General features: G+C 41.1%; 1 protein-coding gene across 2 annotated transcripts in view; it reads left to right on the forward strand.

The window, feature by feature from the left end:
* FOCAD (focadhesin) overlaps nt 1-14682 on the forward strand; it is a 303850-nt gene that overhangs the window by 238269 nt on the left and 50899 nt on the right. For both annotated transcript variants that reach the window (XM_080819443.1, XM_080819444.1), the window contains exons 25-28: nt 849-957; nt 3927-4043; nt 6577-6815; nt 9935-10024. In XM_080819443.1, the coding sequence (XP_080675569.1) occupies nt 849-957; nt 3927-4043; nt 6577-6815; nt 9935-10024 (555 nt within the window). The remainder of the gene's footprint in view (nt 1-848; nt 958-3926; nt 4044-6576; nt 6816-9934; nt 10025-14682) is intronic.

A 14682-nucleotide genomic window follows, 5' to 3' on the forward strand; every position in this document is an offset into this window, starting at 1 on the left:
GTGGCCAGCCAAGAGCCTCTCATCAGTGCCCACTGAAGATTTTTCTTCTATAGAATCACGTTGGAATAATGGAAAAATATTAAGTGTTCATTTTCAGGTGGTAAGTATATTTGAAAAGGTTCAGTTTTCTTGATACTAAATCCAGAAGTCACATTAAAATTTTGTTGCTGTTCATAGAAAAACCACTATTTGTATAACAGGAGAGGGCAACTCTCCATCCAGATAGTTTAAAAACAGGACTTTTTTTTTTTTTTGGCGCCTTATCTAGGGTCTCTAGGTTATATCACAAACTGCCTTTAAGATTGCTGGCTTTGGCATCTCGAAGGAAAGAAGGGGAGGATAATGATAATAATTATAGTAACCAGCATGGCAGGTTGCTGGCAAAGGGTGCTGTCCACACACCAGCGCCTGAGAAAAGCCAGAGGCCAGTTGCATTCTACTGTACTCATTCACACAACTGTCTCCGCTCGTCTCTTCCACACAAATCAATAAATTTATATTGGTCAAAGATGAAACAGAAAGACACAGCTTATGAAATGCCGCATCCAACGATGGAATAAAAACTTTAGAAAGAACGAACTTAGATATGTGAGCTTAGATTTGTAGGTCCAAAAAAAAAAAAAAAAAAAAGCTGAATGAATGACCATACCCGTAGAGGAGAGTAAGAAATCCGCGCCAGGGTCAGAAGAAGGCAAAAACATCAGGGCACAAGCAGACGTGTGGGGCTACAGCTCTGTGAGGGAATGGAAGTGCGTTTTGACCTCATCTGCCTCCTGTGTAATAACACCTTCTCTTTTCCCTGTTAATGCCCCCAAATCCTCTCTCGGAATTTTTTTCTTTTTGAACAGGGAGAGCCCAGTGGTCAAGGGCAACGCGCTGTTAGCCTTAAGCAGCCTCGCTGTGGTCGTATCCAAACACGAAGCCAGCCTTTCCTCAGACTCGGAGGGGGTCCCGGAGGTGAGTTAAGGGTGATTTGAACCAGTTGGGCACCGTTTGAAAAGTGAGAAGCCTCTTTAAGCCTGGCCCTGAATTTACGAGGTTAGAGCCCATGCCTGCGGCAGCACGGTTAGACTGCTCCATGGGTCTTTACACGGCGGGCGAGCTCGAGGGGCTCCTCAGACACTCTTCCTTGCTGCTTTTCTGTTTTGCTTTCTCCATCACAGTTAAGTGGTCATTTCCATTTGAAGGTACCAATTTTATGCAACAGGGGTTGTCTTTTTGTGATTACATCAGTGGTAACCAATCTTAGGAGGTTAACTAGGCTTACTGAAAGTGAACAATGCTGTCAAAAAATGATAAATAAGCAGTGTTTACTGACTGAAAAAAATTGTACTTTGCATTTTAATTGTAGATGTCAATGACAAAGTGCCTATTCATTTTTGCAAGGCATTTATTTCTTAATTAAACATGTGGCGAGCTGGCCAATGTTCATTTCCAATGTACTTTTTCAGATAATTCATATCTGTCAAAATAAAAAGGCATGGATTTATTCTTCTTTTAAGCCCCGTTATCTAGTAGCTATCATTATCTGGAGACAATATAGCCAAGTGGTTAAAAAACACAGGCTTTGGAGTAGGAGAGTCCTGTATTTAAATCCCAGTACTTGCACTTGCTAGCTCTGTGGTCTGTTTTTGGTAACTTACCCTTGCAAAGCCTGTTCCCCCATCTGTAAAGTGGGGATAGAGGTACTCAACAGACATGATTGCTCTGAGGATCAAATGAATGTGTATTTGTAGAGCTCGACGGCTGGTGGATACTAAGTGCTCAGTCATAGTAGCCATCATCTGACTTCTTGCTGCAAGAACCGGGCTTTATTCAACACCATTCAGCCTGTCTCTGTTCCCTCAGTATGTCTTCTGGGCCATCTGTACTCTTTTTTTTTCATGGTGGAGTTTTTTGTTTGCAAGCGAAGGAACCAGCTCTCATCTAAATTAAAAAAGCGGAAAAATAGGGCATCCGGAAGTCCATGGAATTGAAGGCAAAGCTTAAAACTGGGTTTGGGGAAGAGCATTAGGCACAGGAAGTGATAGGAGAACCATCACAGCGGACGGACCACTGTCCCTGGGATGGATCCGCTCTGGTCATGTACTGTGCTTGTGTCACTCAAGATTTAGGGTCCCCTGGGTCTCATGCCCACCCCTTGGGCAGGTTGGATGGGTAGCTTCATTGAGCATTTAACCAAGCTTCAAGTCCTGGAGGAGAGAATTCTCCAAAGTGTGCCATCACCAGTAAACCAGAGAACAGAGGCTGTGTGGCAAAAGCTACAAACATATATTACCTGTGCGGAAGGGAAAGAGACCAGGCAATTATTGCACGAAGGATAAAAGTGTAGATACCGTAAGAAAATTTAACTTTAAATGCAGAATCTTACTTTAATGCTGAGAAAGATGTTTTCTATCCTTGAAAGAGGCATAGAGTACTTTAGCAGAGACAACATGCTAAGTAGAATCTACGACCTAAAAAGTTAAAAGTGCCTTTCTAGGATCCCTGATTTGGGGCAGTCGAGCAGATAATTTGCCCCACTGATAACCAGGGGTCTAGCTCTGAGTTTGAGTTCCAGGCAGTCTTATTCTTTATTTCCCCACTCTTTGGTTCTGTGCTAAAACACATAGTACACAAAACGTGGAGAAGCCACACCACCTGGAGCTCTGCTTTTGTTCTTCATCGCCTTGTCTTTGGTTGTCAGTACAAATTCACTCCTTATTTGATGAGCGTTGAGGCTTTCAAACTTTGTTCCAATCTGCATATGACTGAGAGCCAAACAGCCTGGGAAGAAGGCCTTCCTTGAGTCAAGCTATTAATTCCAAGGATGCTTAACATGGCATTGACCTTTGTCGTTTGCACCACCTGGGGGTGACCGTGTGAGTTAATGGATGCTTTTGACATCCACGGTCATGAGTGATTTTTAAAACCAAGGTCTCTTTTTAATGAGTTGGGTTTTGTTGTTTTGGTTTTTTGCATTCTCTTTCCTTTTCTTTTCCCAACTGAAGATCATTTGTGCTTTCATACCTAATTAGCTAGGCAAATGTTGTGATGATTCAGAATGATAAATCTGTGGTGGTAGTAAGCAGAAATGCTAAAGATGGTGATGAGAATTTTGTAGGCTGCTTTTTATTGCCTCCTTTGTGAAACGGCAAGTCAGAGAAATGAGGCATTTTGACTTTCTTTCTCTGCACGTCTCTCCTTTAACCCCCATGTCACCCTCACCAAACGCAGGTGGGCTGTGGAGAGCTCTTGGACACAGTCTGTTTCCTAATCCCCATCCTCTCACACCTCTGCTTGTCTTGTATAAAAGGTAAATCTTGTTCCTGTTGGGGCACAAACCGAGGATGTGTATTTGTTAAATATCTATCTGCCTCCTAATGTCCTGGCAGCTGAAGGTTACTTTTTTTTTTTTTTAAAGATTTTACTTACTTGACAGAGAGAGAGCACAAGTAGGCAGAGCAGCATGAGAGGGAGAGGGAGAAGCAGGCTCTCCACTGAGCAGGGAGCCCGATGTGGAACTCGATTCCAGGACCCTGGGATCATGACTTGAGCTGAAGGCAGAGGCTTAACTCACTGAGCCACCCAGGTGCCCTGAAGGTTACTTTTTGATAATAGCACTGTACAGAAGGGGGTTGTGCCCCAGATCTAGAAATAATATTTAGGTTTTGTTTTCTTTTTTTTTTCTATTATCATTTTATGTTTTTTCCTTTTTTTTTTTTTTTTTAACTTACTTATATGAGAAAGAGAGAAGGTGAACAGGGGAAGGGGCAGAGGGAGAGGGGAGAAAATCCTCAAGCAGACTCTGCTGAGTGCTGAGCCCGATGACATGGGGTAGATCCCAGGATCCTGAGATCATGACCTGAGCCAACATCAAGAGTCTGGACACTTAACCGACTGAGCCACCCCGTCGCCCCTCACTTCATGTTTTCCTTCCTTTGCAGGTTCAGCCCAATTTCCTTTCAATGAAGGAGTGGGTTTCCATGGTGTCTGATACGCTCCTGGTCATTGTGGATAGCCATTACCAACCCAGAGGCCAAGTTTTCTCCTCATTTTATTACGTAAGTCTGAGAAAGAAAATTTTTAAAATGATTGGAAAAGTCAAGGGTCGAGGCTACTCATATTAGTTGTCCATACGAAAGCCATACCGTGGTGTGATCATTCTTAGCTTTACGTTGGAATCACCTGAGGAACATGTATGTGTTTGAAATCTCTGTATAGATAGAAAAAAGAAGTACTGCCCTGTAGGCCTCTCCTCTGATTTAATTGCTTAGGGATGGACCCTGGGCACCATCAGTGTTTTGAAAGGTCTCTAGATGATTCCCATGTATAATCAGAGGCAAGAGCTATAGTTGTCGTGAAATAAATATTGGCTAAAGATTGGGAGCCCTGAGTTTCTAGTTTTGGTTTTTTAAAATTCTGGAATATGTGACCATGGGCAGTTCACGTAAGTCTCTTTGGACCTTTGTGTCCTAACGTGGAAAATGAGGCAGTTGAACGGTATTATCTATACTGATTGTAGCCCCAGCTCTGCCCCTTATTGGTTTTGTGACCATTGGACTGATACTTAACCCATCATTTTATTTTCCTTACCTGTACAATGAAGGTAAAAATTAATGCCTTGCCAACATTATGAAAGATTTGCGAGGATCACCGCCTATAACTTTCGAAATACTCTAAACATACCAAGGAATATTGTTGCACCTGTCACTTAGTCTCTCTTTTTCTTCATGCTAATATCCTAAGATTTGAAACAAACTGAAAACACACCTCTTTTGTTTAGGTTTTATTTCCCCTTCATTGGCTGTAGTGCATGTTTTATTTCTGTATCTGCCCAGAATTATTTTGGTTCTGCCTTATCACTCTCCACTGCTTAGGGAATTACAGTGATCATGGGACAATCAGCTGAGTGGCAGAGGATTATAGTCGATTTGAATAAAAATATAGCACAGGTCGTGAACTGTTGCTAAGATCATGAATTGTGCCCGAAACTCCATTCCCTTCTCTTCTCCATACAGCTTTCTGCATGCCTCTGTCCTCCTGCTTTTGGGAGGACCTGTTACATATTCATCCGGGCCTTGGGGTCTGGAACTAGGATTTTTAACTATACTTGGGGACAAAGAAATGACTTGTAGATAATATAGAATTAAGTTGGAATTTGGATTTTCCTCAAAGAAATCTTTGCATTATGATCCTTTGCTTGCTGTCGGAAGTATTCTTACTCCTTTAATGACGGACAGAAATCTAGTTTATGTGGAGGTCTTTGCAATAGGTCTCTGGTTCAGATATTTACCAGGCCAGGATATTCTATGAGATTTCTAATCATGCTGCTTAGTTCTTGCAAACCAATAAAAATAATCTCCCTAGTAGCCAGCTCAGGGTTGCCTCTTACCATTGTGATTTTTGCATTATTCTACTTCTTCAAAGCACTGATTCGAAAGCTACTTTCTTGACTTCCAGTGTTGGAGCAGCTGGGTCATTTTGAATAGTATTGTCATTACAATAATGCTATGTTAACTTAAAGAATACCTTAGCACATGTTTGATTTTTGTCCTTGAAGTACTGAAGCTTAGAGAGCAAATGGGTACAGAATTAAACACACTTTTTAATGTGCTTTGATTGCAAGGGGCAGAACGGCCTTTATGGCGTGTCTGAAAATTTGAAGTGGATAATAATGCGGAATGATAAACGGGCTTTCTTCCCCACTTGAGACATATTTATAAATGTATATCCCATGTCTGTACATGGGATTCTTGTAGAATTCTTGTAGAAGCTGTTCATACTCAGCTGCCCTGCCATTTTATTAGGGCTGTTATTCATTTCTTTTCCCATAATTACATATAGGAAGGAGCATATAGAGCTCTCCATTTCGTTTTGAATAGCTGGTTATTGCTTTGTAACCAAAGGCTTTTAGGATTTCAACTTCCTTTTTAATTAAAAGGAATTAACCCCCTGTAGGAAATAATCCATCTACTGGGAAGCGTTCCCACCAAAAATTTTGGGAGATCTGCCAATAGATCCCTGTGCTAAACTTACACTTCTTCCTTCGTACTAAACTTTAACCACCACCCCCACCCCCCACCACCGCCACCTCCACCACACACACGCTTCCTCTCTCTCCTGGAAAACTGGTTTTCTGGGCATTTATAAATATTTGCTTGGTGGTTTCTCCAAGCTTGGGTAACTTCACTTTGGTTTTTTGTTTCATTTTTTAGTAAACACATGTGGTCTTTCAAAACACTGACTTTTTTTTCAGGCTTTATAATGAGGGAATTCACACCTTTTCAGAGAAGACACTTATTTATTTTTTTCCAAATGTAAAAGGATATTACTAATCAGCTGTTTAGGAGCAAATTGTTTCAGTAAGGGAGGGTGAAAAGGGAACCTACTACCTAGACAAACACAGATACAGATGATTTTAAATGATATTTTTGATTGGCGGGGGGGGAGTGTGAGTGGGGAGGGGGGTAGTGGCAGCTCTAAGAGCCACAGATCTTGTGGTGCGGTGCCTCTGTGACACTCTGTGACAGGTGTGCTTCCTTCATGTTTTAAACAAAAGGCCAATCCCTGTTTTCTTCCTTTGGCATGTCCTAGAAATCCTATTCTGGTGAAAACACAGCTAGCGCGATCGCCCGCTCCGCTGCCGCCACGGCTTTGTCTCTCCTCGTGCCAGTTTTCATTATTTCTTGCAAAGAGAAGGTTGAGGAAATCCTGAACATGCTGACTGCCAGGTTACCTGGGAAACCGAGAGCTGATGAGTCTCAAGCCGTGCAGATCCACATGGGCCTGGCTTTGGGGATGTTTCTCTCTCGCTTGTGTGAGGAGAAACTCAGGTACAGTTGATGAAAATACTCCTCCTTTTCGTCTTTGTGATGAGGCAGACAGCACCGCAGGCACATGCGCTCGCGAGCGTGCTGGTGGCAGCTCAACTTTTTGAAATGGGCACATCGGTGCTTTTTTCTCCTCTGTGGGTGCATCCGTCTTCCCAGAATGCCATCCCGAAGATATTACTGTGTTTGGGGGATTGCTCTTATGAAGGTGATGGCAACTTGAAAATCATTCCGTGCTTAGCTGAATGACATGCATAGATCCATGTAATAGACACGAGGAAAAGTGGCCTAAAAAGAAAAAGCTGCTTTTCCCCCTGGTTTCCAAGGGTGAAAATAATTATTGATTATTGATGCCATTATAAAATGGGAGGAAAAGACTGGAAGATCCCTGCTGCCTGAGGGAGGTGAGAATCACCCAGGCTAACTGAGAACTGCATGTACCCAGTTTTAAAGATTGCTTTTATCCCGTGCCCTGGCTACATTTTTATAATCCTTAAAGAGTCTTAATCTGTGCATATTATACTGTGTGCTTTATTCCATTTACTCGGTGTTGGACAGCTAGCTTTACCCTTGAATGGAGCTAACCGAGTAGCAAAGACCCAGGCGGAAAATTCCACAAGATGGGAAAGTTTTCTTGTGCATGAATCTACTTTGGTTGTGTTGTCCGTCCTACTTATTCTTTATTTTGAAACAACCCTTAGAATTTTATATATCCAGGTTGATTGCAGTGTGGTACAACATGAATATTTGAATATCATGAATATTTAGGTATGCACTGAATTGGAATTTTCCCCGCACCGGAAAGAGGATAGCGGGGAGAGGCAGCCTGTTGTGATGTTCACTGTCCTTAAACTTCCCTGGTTGGCAGAAATGAACAGTCTGTCCGAAGCCAAGAGACAGTGTCAATGTGGGTAAACTGGATGGCATTATGCTATATTTAGATTTCAGTTTGAAACCAGTGGTTAAGTTTGCATTTATAATTTACATAGCTTTGTGCAGACACCATTATGTGAAACCTTTATGAGAACTGCTATTGATCTAGGGAAATACTGTCTTTCAGATGATCATTTTCAGCTCTTGGAAACATCTGTCAGATGATTGGAAAGATTGGCTTCGTCTCTGTGATCATAAATGAAAACGTTTCTAGAATGCTCATTTTGTTCTGTTGACCAGCATTTGTATTTATAGGCCTGGTTCTGGACATGAACACAAGGCTGCCCTTTGCATGTGAATTCACTGTTCCATATCTCGTGTGTGTGACAGAACGCAGCATGTTTTTTAAAGACTTAAAACTTGAAAGTGATTTTTTTTCCCTTTGCCACTATTGCTACAAATGGCAGTTTCTTCACCATCTGTGTTCATGCTCTTTCTTCAGTATCTTTCAAGCAACACGTTCTACAGCTAAAAATGAGCCATGGCAGTTTAATTCCAGGCAACTCATCTCTTCCTATCTTGGCTCTGGCTCCCCTCATCATTAGTTTAGGAGGAGATGCTGCTGGTTTTAGGGCTTGACAAGTTTTCACTTGTGGTTAATTTAATCATGCTACCTGGAGAAACTGGAAGGATTCATGCCAGTTCCTAGATTACCTTCCACCCCTGTCTCTCTTACTTGACTTTGCATCTGCAGAAGAGGCTGGGGAAGGACACCAGGAAGCTCTTCCCAAGACTGAATGCCCTCAGAATCAATGCAAATTTTCACTTTGCTCTAATGATCTGTTTGGACAGCATCCTTCCTTTTTTGGCCCGTGTGTGAGCACTGTAGTGACCAGTGTAATAATTCATGGTTCCCACCTTCCTAATTTCTCAGAACAGAGGAATCTGAAATATTTGCCTTTTGGTGCTGTCGAGTATTTTACTAGATAATGACAGCGACACTAGATAATGACATTTTTGGAGGAAGTTTCCATTTTTCTAAAATTAAGGTCATCATTTGAAGGGCTGTTGACTCTTAATAGTTGGTGACAACCAGTAAATGGCCCACCATGACTCCCTCAGTGGTACAGGATTAGGACAGTATATTGGGCTCAAGAATGAAAAATCACCTTGTAGAAGAGAATTGTGACAATCCTTTTTTGCCCTGGCTTATGAAAAAGTCACCTGAATTTCAGTTCTGGTCTAGAATTTATTCAGAAAAGCATATTATTCCCAAGCTTGCTTCTGTCATAACTCCCAGAGGATACTAGTGGATCTCTTCAGCATTGGTTTAGGATAGTTAAGTATATTTTACTTGAGAGAACAACGATAATAGGACTTAGTCAAAGCTATTAAAACTGTGTGTGTGTGCGCGCACACATAGTGTGCACAGGTACACACTCACTGCAGAATATAATCCCTCACCTCAGATAAAACCACTGATTCTTGGTTTGGGAAGATATTATGTAAAGTGTCTGTGGCTGGTTGGCATCCTGGGGCTGATGAGGGAGCAGTGTGACAGTTGATGTGTTAGGAGCCCCTTAACAGTCAAGTGTTGGTGACAGCCCACAACCCTGCCTGAGAACACAGCCACAGAACCACCTTTTAAGTTTTCTTTTACTACAGAAGTCCTCGTTCTCACCAAGACCATGGCAAAACCACATCAATGATTCTCTAAAGGCAGAAAAATACATGGCTGGGTTTCCTCCCCCATCTTCTGAAAAAACAAGTGAAAGAAAAAGGACAAGAACACCCTTCACAAATGACACATGAAATCAGAAGTAACAGTGTCTGCAAGAGAGAGATTTGGAATGATTATTCTTAATTCCAGCTTCACGGGTTGTTAAATATTCTGAAGAAAATCACGTTAGCATTGTTAGAAATGTTTCTGGAATTCTGATTTTAGTTTTTGTTTTTCAGTGGTTTAAAATCTGAATGGGGTGAGGAAACACAAAAGCAGCAGTTTTTGAGTTTATTGTTTTACAAGTGATTATACTGTTCAGGGACTCAATTATTAAATAAATTCTCAGACTCCATTTCTGTGCTCTGCAAAATAAGTATATGTGAATCATCAATATTATTGTTACTTTTATGTTTTTTTTTTTAATGAAATGAGTGTTCAGTAAAATATTAAGAGGAAATAGTATACGGTATTTTGGGTATTTGAATGATTTTAAGTGACTGACTTTTTCCTCTTGGTCTTTGCCCAGTGATATATCTGGCCAACAGATGAACCTCCTTCTGATGAAGTCTCTGGATGCCCTGGAAAATTGCTGCTTTGATCCTAGTCTTGAATATAAGTATGTTGGTTCCATTTCCTCTCTGATACATGGGGATTGACTCTTTCTCTGCCATAAACTTTACCTTCAATCGTGAAATATTTGTCAGACTGGATCTTGAATTCCTTTGCAAAGACTTTTCACTAATAATCAGAACCTGTAGTTAAAGGTACTTGTTCTAAAAAACCATGTTTCAGCAATAGACAGTTTGCTTCAATACAGAGTAACGAATGTCATTTCATGGCTGTCATTAAGTTATTAATATCTTAGTTCTGTCTTCTACTTATCATATGAGGCATGTATCTGGAGACTTAACATGCATGATTTAACCTTTTTAAATAGTTGAAACTATTCTTTGAATTTGATTGGACAAAGAGAACCTTTGACCCATGATTTAGATTTCCCTTGTGAAATCCAATGACTAAAGAATCAAAACAGAAACAAATATAGGTTATGTCTGGGGTTCCCAAACTCCTCAATATTAATCACTTCTCTCTGCCCCACATCAGACTTCATGCTTTTTAAAGATTTTGCCTATTAAACTAAATATCTTAAAACTTATTATTCCAGTTGTGAAAGGTAATCAAAACAAAAAAGAATAATTAGAGAAGAATACCTTGCTTTCACTGGCTCAGTTGGTAGACATGCGACTCTTAATCCAGGGGTTCTAAGTTCGAGCCCCATGTTCAGTGTAGATATTACTTAAAAATAAAAATTTTTTTAAAAAGAAAAAAAATACCTCAAAAAACTGTTTAAACTTACTCATTTGGTTTTCTAAGTGTTTTAACTGGTCTGTGACTTAACGTGGGAGAATATAGTGTTATTAGGCTTCCTGAAGCACTGAGGCAGTCGAGGACTTACACTGTATCTTTTTGGACTTCCAAGTGTTTTGGAACCTCCAATGTAGATGTTCTCATGCTCATTGTTACTAAAAAACTCAACACATTGTTAAGCACTAAGCTCCAGTTTATTAACTCATTTAGTTTGTGCTGTTTCGGGCACTGCTCAAATGTGACTGTTTATGTTCATGGCCTTTAAGGGAACTTATGACCTAAAGTCACATTCAAGTCATCTAGCCTGCTACGTTCAGATGGAGAAAAGAGTCAATAGAAGTAACTGCATATCTCAGGTATTTCATTATGAGTATATGAAGTCAAATCTTCACTTGGTGGGTGGTAGTTAGAAGATCTTCTCTGAGATGCAAGCTAAGATGAGATAAGAATCATTGACATCCACCCAGTTTATCATGAAACACTTTAGAAATGAAATGAGATGTTTTTAAGAGTGTGGTTTTGAATATGGGAAAAGAGAGTTCAGTGGCATGATTGAAGTCTCTTGAATGTAGAAAATGATGAATGGAAGGGATAAGGCCATTTAGCTGTTACCGGGTCTGATGAAGAGTTGCTATCTTGGAGCCCAATCCATGTGTTGGTGTTGCCTTTTACAGCCAAGGAGTAAGATAAATTTCCCTCCCCCCTGACCCGCCTTCCCCCAGAGGTATTCATCATAGCTATAGGGCATGGTATTATAAAGCCGGGAACAAATTTGTGGATCAACTTACTGCAGGCTTTCAGCCTTGTGACTTAAACATGTATTATCTCCACTGGTCTGTGGGAAGTTTGTTTGAATGAAGGAGAACCATAGAGATAATGGAATTGTCCATAGTGTAGGTATTTATGCATATAAAAACCTCCTATGTCTAAAGACATTTAACTTTACCATTACCTTTTTTTTTTTTTCAAGATTTTATTTATTTATTTGACAGAGAGAGACCACAAGTAGGCAGAGAGGCAGGCAGAGAGAGAGAAGAGGAAGCAGGCTCCCTACCAAGCAGAGAGCCGGATGCGGGACTCGATCCCAGGACTCTGGGATCATGACCTGAGCCGAAGGCAGAGGCTTAACCCACTGAACCACCCAGGTGCCCCCATTAACTTTTTTTTTTTTTTAAAGATTTTATTTATTTGACAGAGAGAGATCACAAGTAGGCAGAGAGGCAGGCAGAGAAAGAGATGGGGGAGCAGGCTCCCCGCCTGAGCAGGGAGCCTGATGCGGGGCTTGATCCCAGGACGCTGGGATCATGACCTGAGCCGAAAGCAGAGGCTTTAACCCACTGAGCCACCCAGGCGCCCCCCCCATTAACTTTTTATATCGAGAGGATTCTTATTTCTTCATTATTCTTCCTTGATTCTTACCTCCATAATGATCAGCTAGCTGTGCTTAGGAGAGGAAAGGGTGAGCCCAGATCGGGACTAAACCTGGAGAATTAAGTAGAATAGGGTCATCAGAAATTTCCTGTCCCTTTAGGAAAGTCTTGCCTGTCTCTCAGAACTCAGTTAAAAGCCCAGATCCTTCAAGAAACTCAACTTCTCAAACTCCCATTCTCTCTACAGTTAATGAAGTTTAGTATTTTGTCGTTCCTAATGCTTTGTAGCTTGAAGCGCTTAGGTAACTGTCTCTGGTTTCAGTTCAACTAATACCACATGGCTGTGTACTGTGCGAGGCATTTTCACATCCGTTTCTCCTGTCATTCAGCCCCAATGACAATCTAAATATTGATACTAAAACAGGAACAGTCATCGCTTTGGTTTACAGATTAAGAAAATGACTCTCATGCAGGAGACTGGTTCAAGATCACACAAATAGCAGCTGGGGGAGAAGCCTAGGTTGTCTGCCGTCAAAGCCATGTTTCTGTCTCTTAAATAGTTTTGTGGGGAGAGTGCATTTCAGTAGAAGGAAAGCTGTTTGCTGACAATATGGTGTTTACTACTTTTTTTTTTTTTAAGATTTTATTTATTTACTTGACAGAGGTCACAAGTAGGCAGAGAGGCAGCAGAGAGAGAGGAGGAAGCAGGCTCCCCGCAGAGCAGAGAGCTCGATGTGGGGCTCGATCCCAGGACCCTGGGACCATGACCCGAGCCGAAGGCAGAGGCTTTAACCCACTGAGCCACCCAGGCGCCCCTGTTTACTACTTTTTTTGACATGTGGGTGTATCTCACTATTAAAAAGAGAGGCAGAAAGACACACACACACCCCCACACCAAACCACCCCAGAGACCACCCCCCCGCCCCCCCCAGCCATAAAATATTCCCCTGACTAATGAGATTCAGGAGTCTCTGGCAGTCTACCCTCAAGTGAAATAGTGGAAGCATTACCAGGAGGTAGTTAATAGACCTGGGAGCTTGCTACCTCAAGTGATAGAATTCACCCAGAGTAAATTCACCATGCTTCCGTGATTTAATAGACATGTCCCTGCTGAGAGGACCCAGCACCTGGGCTGGTGGGGGGGAGGGTCGCCTGATCACTTACATTCTGCTGCCATCTAGTGGTACCTGTTGTGCCATTGCAGTCCTCCCAGCCTTAACTAGTCCTGCCATCCATCAATGACCTGAGCGCTGGTTAATTGCTATTGAGCTTTTACAAATACGATAACATCTGTATAGCACTCTGTAAAGGGCAAAGCGCTATACAAATGTTAACTGTTATTAGAACTAATTATTAGACAGCCTCCTACTTAATCTGCAGGATTGTCCACAATAAAGTCAGGAATTGAAGATTCATATCTGATTAATTTTAGAAACAATTTATCATTATTTCTCAGTTGATATAGCAACCCACAGAGCAGAATTGCACAGCTTTTCTTTTCGCCAGTGATATTTTAATATACTTGGATAAGAGATTCAAGAAGTAAAGACATAATAGGGCATATAATTTTAAAACTCACATTCTCTTTGTCATTTGTTAGTATTCTTCAAGACTCATGTTAGTAATTCCAAAACCCAAAATTTATACCTAATACTATAATTTCGTTTTATTTCATCTCTCTGAGACACCACCATGGAACTCCTTTTTGTTTTCAGTGGAGAGAAAGATGTAGAAGCTACTTCTGCCCAAGCTATTCGTGGTTTAGAGCCGGCAAACATATCAAAGGGGAGCTAAGATGAGGTAAACGTATAGCAGTGCTGACCTAAGCACCTAGGGGAATCTTTAAGACTTAGTCACCCCCCCAAAAAAAATTTAAAATATAGACCACTTGGAAATCAGAAGAAAATACCAGGAATAAAGCTTCAGGACTATCTTCTTGGAGCATGCTGGAAAAATGAGATGGAATAGGAGTTTAGAAGGTCAATAGACACATACATCTTAGCGTATTTATATTGGCACACGTCTGTCCATAGTTAGATTGTATGTTCACATATGACAACAGTCACTGATCATTGTAGCAATAGAATAGAATCGTTAGTGAATGGCAACCTTGCCCATGAATAATTATGCTGTGATAATATTAGGTAAATGTGAACTAGGAACCAGGATGTCTTTTTCTAAGCCTTTGTGCCTGCATGCCTTGGGATAGTAAAAGAGGAGTTTTAGTCCAGGAGATAAAGATTTTTGCCTACCCAGGATAGCCCCCAAAAAGCCAGATGTAGGAGCCTGCTACTTACTGAGAAAGATGAACCCCGAAACTTTAGTGAGCTTTGAGAGGTCTCCTTTTCCCGCATGAAATCTGACACTCCTCTTTCTTAAATTAGTCTGGCAAGAAATGGAAATTGAGTTTTCTTGATTGAATCTTGGATAATATATTCAGTGTATTTTAGCATTGGTAAATTTTGCCTCAACCTGAATAGAAGAATCCAGTCTTGTTTTTGCTGTTTTACTTGTAGATCTTCTCTCTACTTTGGAC

The sequence above is a fragment of the Martes martes genome (assembly GCF_963455335.1).
Source record: "Martes martes genome assembly, chromosome: 12".
NCBI lineage: Eukaryota > Metazoa > Chordata > Mammalia > Carnivora > Mustelidae > Martes > Martes martes.